The sequence below is a fragment of the Gopherus evgoodei genome, chromosome 12 (assembly GCF_007399415.2).
Source record: "Gopherus evgoodei ecotype Sinaloan lineage chromosome 12, rGopEvg1_v1.p, whole genome shotgun sequence".
NCBI classification, from domain to species: domain Eukaryota; kingdom Metazoa; phylum Chordata; order Testudines; family Testudinidae; genus Gopherus; species Gopherus evgoodei.
In genome coordinates, this window is record NC_044333.1 from 37,274,555 (window position 1) to 37,283,645 (window position 9,091).

Here is a 9,091-nt window from a genome sequence, read left to right on the forward strand (position 1 = left end):
CCCTCAAGGGACCGTTCTCCCGCCTAGCCTGAGGGCCTGTGCTCCAGAGCGTTCTGATTGGCTGGAACTAATTCTAGCCGCTCAGCCAATCGCGTAGCACCGTGCTGGTGACTAAGCCAATCAGAGCCTCTTATATGCCAGCCCCTCGGCCAACCTGAGACCGGGAAAACGCAGCAGGCGTCTCGCGCCGCTAAGCTACAGTCAGCGTCGGGCGAGGGTATGTTGTGGGGCGGGGTCTGTCTTCCTCCCAGCCAATGGCAAAGGGTGTAGCCTGGCGCGCGCGTGCTGCGAGTTCCAGTTCCGGCGGGCTGGCGGCGGCGCCGCCTCAGGGCCATGGATCCCGCCGAGGCCGAGTTCCTGGCCGAGAAGGAGCTGGTGACCGTCATCCCCAACTTCAGCCTGGACCGGATCTACCTCATCGGGGTGCGGGGCTGGGCCCTGAGGGCGGGGTGCAGGCACGTGGGCTAGGCTGGGGGCTGGGCTCGGGTGTCTTCGCGCCGAGGGGCGGGAATGGCGCGTGTGGGGGCCGGGGTGTCACGGGGCCGCGGCGGGTGTGGCGACGGGTGGCCCGGGGCTCGGCTGCGGGGAGGAGATCGGTGGGGAAGACTCTGGCAGGCGGCCTTGGCCCACTGGCGGGGGCCGGGGTAGCAGAGCCCCTGGGGGCGGCTGATCCGCTCCGCAGTGGGGCTGCCTGCATCCCGATGAGAGGCAATGGTATCGCTGTAGCCTGACGCCCATCGCCGAGGGGTCTGGGCGCCTGCAGGTAAAATCCATAGCGATAGCAAAGGCCCTAGTGGAGCAACAGCAGCGTGCCCAGTTGTGAACGCTGCATTACCCCCCTGGCTCTTCCTAACCTCCACATCCCCTGTGGCTAACTGCCTGTTAGCCCAGATCCCCCCCGGCAGCGTCAGTGGATACAAGAATCACCTGCACCTACTGCCCTGCACTAGCTGTTCTGCTATTTAAAACATCTCCCATAGTCCATCCACAGCCAAGTGGCTGCATTTCAGTGATGGGAGAAGTCATTTTCATATATCACTTATGAAACCCTTTAGGATAAAAGTGCCATCAAAATGTAAGTAGTTACTGCTAAGGGACGAGAGAACTGTGCTGGGATCTGGGACCAAGAGGAGGGGTGATATCAGTTGGCAATGGGTGGCTTCCCTAAATCTACAGGAAACTGTTGATCCTTTAGCAGTGTGTGAGGCTGATGAGGGAAACCTGATTTTCAAAGAGGTCTCACAATTTTCCATGCCCTGTTACTTACACTTTCCTTATTTTCAGGGGGATTTGGGTCCCTTTAATCCTGGCTTGCCTGTGGAAGTGCCTCTCTGGCTAGCTGTTAACCTAAAACAGAGACAGAAATGTCGGCTAATACCTCCTGAATGGATGGATGCTGGTAAGGAGAACAGTAGCCTACAGACTTAGCCAAGCTGCAGGGCTAGTGGGGAGTCCTGAAATACAGGAATTGGACCTTGGCACTCTTCCCAAGGGAAAGTTGCAGGGACAAATTGAATTGTGGGAGGAATTGTTCTAATGCAGTGCTGCTGAGATTTTCAAGACCTGGCATGATTTTAGACAGACAAAATGGGTGAGGTGATGTCTTTTGTTGGATTGACTTCTGTTGCTCCAAGAGACGAAACTTTTGAGCTTACACGGAGCTGTTCTTCAGGTCTTGTCTCTTTCACCAACACAAGTTGGTTCAGTAAAAAATTTTACCTCACCCACCCGTCTCTCTAATATCCTGGGACCAACATGGCTATGACAACGCTGCAAACTAGCGTGATCTTTGCATACCATCATTGTAATTTTTAACCTGTGTCGTTAGAATAAATTCTTATTCTGATACATAAAATTTATTTAAAATATTGCATCCCAGTTCTGCCACTGGTTTCAGTGTGATCTTCACCTGGCCACTTCACTGTTCTTGGCTTTATTTGGCGACTTGTAAAATGAGACTCATACTTGCCTACCTCAGTGGTGAAATTTGTTTATAATAAAAATGCAGAGTATTGTTAATAATCGGGGGGGGGGTCTGTTGCCTTTTATCACCTCTCTTTTCTCACTTTGTCTCTGGGGAAGAGGGTGCCTTTGGAGAGCATACAGAAGTTCTGATCTCCTTAGTCTCCTTTGTCCCTTGAAGGCAGTCAGGAGGTGAAGAGATTTTACCCCAATGTGATGTATGTTCCTCCGATTAGAAATAAAAATTCTAGCTCCCTCCATTCTACCATCTTGAGAGAAATGTGTAGTTGAGGAGGACAGGAAGCAGGTAATGATGGAACCTCAGGAAGAATGAAGAGGCTTTTGTCTCTAAACATTCTCCCTCTTCCACATTTTCTTCATTCCAGAGAGTGCAAATCAGTAAGCCAAAATGTTACTTGGCAGAAAGATTCCTTTTTTGGAGGCACTCTCCACTCATGTCACTCCTTGTCTCCTCATGTCGCAAGTGGTGATGGTGATTCATCCTTCTAGCCGTGTAGGACTGAATGTTGCTTCTCAGCTCCTGTCACCCCAACACGGAGTTGGTGGTTGTCCCTTTCTCCCATATGAGTTGAGGTCCACTTTTACTTCTACACATGAGATCAGAGCAACTTTTGGGCATTAGAATTGTGTCTCCACATAGGTGCTGATTCCACCTGATGTAAACACGAAACTGTCAGTTCATCCTGCAAGGCTGGTCGAGGGGTGCAGCTTCTGCTGGGAGGACTTGACACCAAATCATTGAAGCATCTAGTAAAGTATGAAATTGTATTTCAGAAAAGCTGGAGGAAATCCGGGATCAGGAACGCAAAGAGGACACTTTCACTCCAATGCCCAGTCCCTACTATATGGAACTAACTAAGTTGCTGTTAAACTAGTAAGTAGGTCTCTTACTGTAACCAGTCAAAGGCACTTTCCTCCCTGCCCAGTGGGGTTTGCTGTTGATAAATATTCAGGAATGTGAGTTGTGACATAGGAAAGCTTTTAGGGTATCATTGGATTTAAATTTGGAGACTTTTGGGAAAGTGTTAACAGGAGGCTTATTCCAAAGTACATCAAGATTTTGCTTGGGCACTTACCTAATGGTAGTCTTTGTATTTATTAACTTGGTTTCACTTGTTCTGTGGTGTGATAACTGGACTCCAACACTGCCTACAGAAGTAACTAAGTGTAGTGGCCCTGGATGTATTTAGCATATTTTTTAGCTTCATTTATACCGATTCACAGCTCTTTCAATCTACCTGAGAGGCCCAGCAGCCTACTCTTTCCAGACTTCTCCACCCTCTGCTACTGTTAGGATACCCTTTAGGAGATGGGAAATTCTTCCCTTCTCAGCTTGGAGAGCAGGGATTGGGGATGTCCTGACTCTAAGCTGTCAGGTCTGCTAAAACATTTCATTACCATAAAATTAGCATTCTGGCTGGTATTTCTTCTAAGCCAGTGGCTCTCAACCTTTCCAGACTATTGTACCCTGTTCAGGAGTCTGATTTGTCTTGCATACCTGAAGTTTCGCCTCACTTAAAAACTGATTTTGTAAGCAAATAGACATAAAAATACAAAAGTGCCACAGTATACTATTATGAAAAATTTCTTACTTTCTCATCTTTACCATATACATGAATTGCAATATAAGTACTATATTTATAGTTCAGTGTATAGTATATAGAGAAGTACAAAAAAGTCATCTGTATGAAATTTTAGTTTGTACTGATTTTGCTAGTGCTTTTTATGCTGTTGTAAAGCTAGGCAAATATCTAGATGAGTTGAAGACGTCTGCATACCCCTAGGGGTTTGCGTAGCCCTAGTTGAGAACTACTCTTCTATGCACATACCCTTCTGACTTGAAAAGCCCTTGATTACAGAGGACTGGCCATTTGAAGCCCAACTGTTTCTTCTGATGCTTACGACGTCTTAGCATGCAGACCCTTTCCTTACACTAGAATAACCATGACACTTGTGTCCAGGTGAATTGATCTGATCTCTTGAGGTCCTTGTGGAAGTATTTTAATTGCCTAACCTTTAGGCTGTTACGTGGTACAACCTGTATGGTCCCTGTGATGGAATGGTAAGACTACTGGGCTGAACTTGAGCTCTAATGGCAGTTGAGCCATCGAGTTGCTGTTTTACTTGTGACTTTGGCCAGGTTATTGGACTTACTAGTATTCCAGACCATCTGGGCAATTAAAGACCAGAAGGATTGTATTGAAAACTGATCTTCCCTGGGTAAATAAAGAATCCAGAAAACCCCAGCTGCAGAAGCAGCAGCACTTTGGATTTCAGTGTTCGCTCTTTGGATAAAGCAAACTACTCTGCTCATGCTTCAGCGATTCGAGAAGCTGCCAGTGTTACTCATGCCAGAGACTTAACGTATTAGTCCCTTGCAGCCTGTTCTGACCTACCTCCTCTTCTTCTAGTGCCTCAGACAGCATCCCGAAAGCAGATGAAATCCGAACACTGGTTAAGGATACCTGGGATACGCGGATAGCTAAACTGCGGCTGTCTGCGGACAGCTTTGTCAGACAGCAGGAGGCCCATGCCAAGGTACAGTAAGGGAAATCTGAGGTGGGCTGGTAAGTCTGCTAGTTTTGGCCTGGGAATGTTCAAGGTGCTGTGTGATTGTGGCTTGTGAATGATTAATACTGCTAGTGCAAGTTCCAGTTGTAGCTTTTTTTCTTTTTTTTTTCTTCCAGTGATTTGGTTACTTGTCAGTTGAGAACTTTAGCCATATGGAGTTTTTTACTCCACATGTATTATGTTGTTTCAAATGCTGCAATGCTTCTTTCAACTCTAAGTGTCTACACTACAGTGTTGCTCTCAACAATGTAAGTCACCCAGGATACCGACCTTAAACTCCACCTCTGCAAGAGGCGAAGCTGCTTAGGTCGATGTAGTTAGGTTGACACAGTATCACTATAGACAGTGCATTTACTGTTCCAGCTGTCAGCCCCTGGTGTCTGACAGCTCGGAGTCCCAGCTATCAGCCCCAGTGGCTGGGCTTTGGGCTTTCAATGTTCCACGATACCCCACACTGTTATTTAAATTGGTGGAAATGCTCCTGTTGAGGACATGCACCGCCAACAGGAGGAGGGTAGGATGGACATGAAAAATCGATTTAATTACTGCAGTGACTATATGGTGACGTAATTTATGTCGACTTATCCATAGACTGACCTTCCTTTTGCCATCGTGAGAGATTGCTTCCCCAAATACTGCTGTAATGTTGCCCTCCTTGTCTTTTAGCTGGATAATCTGACCTTGATGGAGATCAACACCACTGGGACTTTTCTTACTCAAGCCTTAGATCACATGTACAAGCTACGCACAAACCTTCAGCCGGCTGAGAGTGCCCAGTCCCAGGATTTCTAAGATGCCTTCTGACAATCTAAAACCCTCATGGGATGAGGCAATAATAGTAGGAGGACTCTGCCCTCTGGACACTATTAATGAGTCCTAATGCAACTTGCCTTATGCTGTTTTTATGCCTTAAATACCCTGTATGGGTCTCTGCTAAAATCCATGCAAGTCTTATACATTTCCTGTCAATTGTATCTAACTTGAGTCTGTGGTGTTTGTGTTCAGGCAATAGGAAGAAGACAGTCTTGTGGCTGCATATTAATAAGTTGAGGACTGCTAATGGCACAGAGGGCATTCCCTGTTCAGCAGCTTTTGTGAACAGCTTCTGCTCTATAATGAGCATCCTTGGCAAAACAAATGATTCTACCTGGCAGAACTCTCTTAGCTCCTGTGCAGCTGTCTTTGCAAGATGAATTGGTTGCAGCAGTTAGATGCTGTTGGGAGGTTTTTCTTGTTATTGCCTTATTGGATGGGGTTTTTAAAATCTCTTAAATGATATGTAGCAGCAATAAATATGCTCTTAGTTTAGTGTCTTGTTCTTCTCCTTCCTTTGGGTTGTCTAAAGCCTGGTTGAGGAAGATCACAGAATTGGGACTGTTTTAAACACCTGAATGCACAGTCCTGGGGCTTCCCTGGGCTATGGAGTGATATATGGATTTTAACCCACCTCTACTGCATTCTAAGGCTCGTTTCTCCAACTGAGGTCATCACTTACAGCAGTATATTCGTCTCTGAGCAGAGCTGGTAGATGAGCTCACATGGCTGGCTTGCCAAGGCCATTTAAGTGCACAGTTCTCTGTCTCTGCACTTGTAGCTTTGTATTTCTCCCCCAGTGGGAGCTTTAAAGAGAACACGCGCTACCTCATTTGGTTCAGATACTGCTTCTAGCGGGCCACTGAGATATTTGGTGTGGATGCAGGTGTGGCAGGTGGTGGCTTACCAGTAGCATTTTTCTCTCAGTTACACTAAAAAAAATCCCTTTTATTTTCCTGAATATGAATGTTGTTATAATCTCTGCTCTAGAGAGAATGAGGTGGTGTTCATAGAGCATGTTCCTGGATACCGTGGGGGTAGGTGATAGTTCGAAAGCAAACGCTGATGATGCATCTTAGCGCTCACTGCACTGAATCTAATCTCTGACAACTTGCCCGTTGCTGTGCTAGGCTTCCTGTGGACAGCAGTAAAGGGGAGAACCTAGCCAATCTGCTCCTGTTTGAGAGACATAGAAGTGGGTCCAAAATCCAGTTGGAGGAGCAGAAGGAAATATTCCAGATAGTTGGAAGACATGTCATGTACTGTACATTTGATCTTTTGACTGAAGTTACTATTTGTTTTAAAAAAAACAACCCATGCATAAAAAAGAGTGAACTGTCTGTCAGAAGAATGATTCCTTTAACATACACTGGTACACTAATTGTGTGAAAACACCTCTTCTCCTCTTGCCCTTTGCAGCTGATGGTGGGGTCCTTGTCTATCTCAGAATCTATAAACTAGTCTGACTGTCGGTTTTAGGCTCAATTATAGCAGTCACATCTTAACACTGCAAGGAATCAAATGTAGCTGAAAAAGATCCACCGTTGCTTAATAACCATGTAAAAGAAGTAGTGAGAGATAAAAAAGACTTCCTTTAAAAAGTGGAAGTCAGATCCTAGTGAGGTAAATAGAAAGGAGCATAAACACTGCCAAATTAAGTGTAAAAATGTAATAAGAAAAGCCAAAGAGAAGTTTGAAGAATGGCTAGCCAAAAACTCAAAACAAAATGTTTTTTAAGTACATCAGAAGCAGGAAGCCTGCTAAACAACCAGTGGGGCCCTTCGATGAGCGCGATACAAAAGGAGCGCTTAAAGATGAAGTCCTTGTGGAGAAACTAAATGGATTCTTTGCTTCAGTCTTCATGGCTGAGGATGTTAGGGAGATTCCCAAACCTGAGGTGGCTTTTGTAGGTGACAAATCTGAGGAACTGAAGTGTCACACTAGGAGCAATCCTATTCAATTTATTCATAAATGATCTAGAGAAAGGGTAAACAGGTGGCAAAGTTTGCAGATGATACTTACTTGCTCAAGATAGTTAAGACCAAAGCAGACTGTGAAGAACTTCAAAAAGATTTCACAAAACTAAGTGATTGGGCAACTAAATGGCAAATGAAATTTAATGTACATAAATCTAAAGTAATGGACATGGGAAAAAATAATCCCAACTATACATATGTTATGATGGGGGCTAATTTGGCTACAATGAGTCAGGAAAAAGATCTTGGAGTCATCGTGGATACTTCTCTGAAGATGTCCACGCAGTGTGGCGAGGCGGTCAAAAAAGCAAACAGGATGTTAGGAATCATTAAAAAGGGGCTAGCGAATAAGAAGAATATATTATTGCCCTTATATAACTCGATGGTACGCTCACATCTTGACTACTGCGTACAGATGTGATCTCATCTCCAAAAAAAGATATGCTGGTACTAGAAAAGGCTCAGAGAAGGGCAACTAAAATGATTAGGCGTTTGGAAAGGGTCCCATATGAGGCGAGATTAAAGAGGCTAGGACTTTTCAGCATGAAAAAAAGGAGACTAAGGGGAGATAGGCTAGAGGTATATAAAATCATGCGTGATGTGGAGAAAGTAAATAAGGAAAAGTTATTTACGTATTCCCATAATACAAGAACTAGGGATCACCAAATGAGATTAATGGGCAGCAGGTTTAAAACAAATAAAAGGAAGTTATTCATGCAGCGCACAGTCAAACTCCTTACCTGAGAAGATTGTGAAGGCCAAGACTATAACAGCGTTTAAAAGCGAACTGGATAAATTCATGGAGGTTACGGCTATTAATGGCGTCCCTAGCCTGTTTGTCTGTCAGAGGGTGGAGATGGCTGGCAGGTGAGAGATCACTTGATCATTACATGTTAGGTTCACTCCCTCTGGGCACCTGGCATTGGCCACTGTCAGTAGATAGGACACTGGGTTAGATGGACCTTTGGTCTGACCCAGTACAGCCGTTTTTATATTGTTAATGTGTATGGGGGCCTGCTCTTCACTCAGTGGAAAGCAAGTCTCTTGTCCATGGCTCTCGCAGTATTTAATCACCGTAACATTTCCCATGTCTTCAGACAAATATTTCGCTACTGCCTTTACTCAAACAATTGAACTGTCTTCCAAATATCTCCCACCATCTTCTTCCTTCTGAGCGTCCCTTATGCTGTTTTTGCTAGCCTACTGTCTCGTATATAGTCCCTGGTTAACTTGTATGTATCTCATTATAGTCAGGTGGTTGTGAGTGAAGTGGCCTATGTATCTGATACTGTAACATGAGGTAGGATACTCTGGACTGACTTGACTCTTCGGCAATAACAAATCCCCTGAGCTATGTGTAAGGTGCTGAGATGCTTGACCCCTGCCTTAAAACAGCTTGTAGAGCCTGGGCTGGGTACTGGCTAAATGCCCTGATGTAGTGTCACCCACACAATGCTTTTTTTTGCTTGAATCTTGTAAATAATGGTAGCGCATTGCACATGTTGTCCTTCACGCTGGATCAGTGTAACTTTTCCATCCACTAGTGGGAGGGAAAAACAATCCTTTGCCATGATTTAGGACAATTTTATTTTTTTTGATGATGTCAGAAATTACAGCAATATATTCATAAATACCTAATTACTACATTCAACAAATAATATATTACATTACAATTAATTCAAACAAGTACACTTAGAACAGGTTTAATTTTTCTTTCACAGCATCTAAACTGCCCCCAGCAGGCCTGG

At 44.8% G+C, this 9,091-nt stretch overlaps 1 protein-coding gene across 1 annotated transcript; it reads left to right on the forward strand.

The window, feature by feature from the left end:
- Positions 1 to 269: 269 nt before the first annotated feature.
- On the forward strand, positions 270 to 5,862 carry GINS2 (GINS complex subunit 2). The gene is made up of 5 exons (XM_030582020.1): positions 270 to 423; positions 1,285 to 1,399; positions 2,758 to 2,857; positions 4,395 to 4,521; positions 5,221 to 5,862. Exons 1-5 carry the CDS (start codon positions 334 to 336, stop codon positions 5,344 to 5,346), a joined length of 558 nt encoding a protein of 185 aa, XP_030437880.1. The 5' UTR covers positions 270 to 333; the 3' UTR covers positions 5,347 to 5,862.
- The last annotated feature ends 3,229 nt before the right edge of the window (positions 5,863 to 9,091 follow it).

Coding starts and splice junctions, on each gene's coding strand:
- GINS2 (XM_030582020.1), top strand. CDS start 334: ATGGATCCCGCCGAGGCCGAGTTCCTGGCCGAGAAGGAGCTGGTGACC. Junction 424..1,284: donor ACCGGATCTACCTCATCGGG/GTGCGGGGCTGG, acceptor CCTTATTTTCAG/GGGGATTTGGGTCCCTTTAA. Junction 1,400..2,757: donor TCCTGAATGGATGGATGCTG/GTAAGGAGAACA, acceptor ATTGTATTTCAG/AAAAGCTGGAGGAAATCCGG.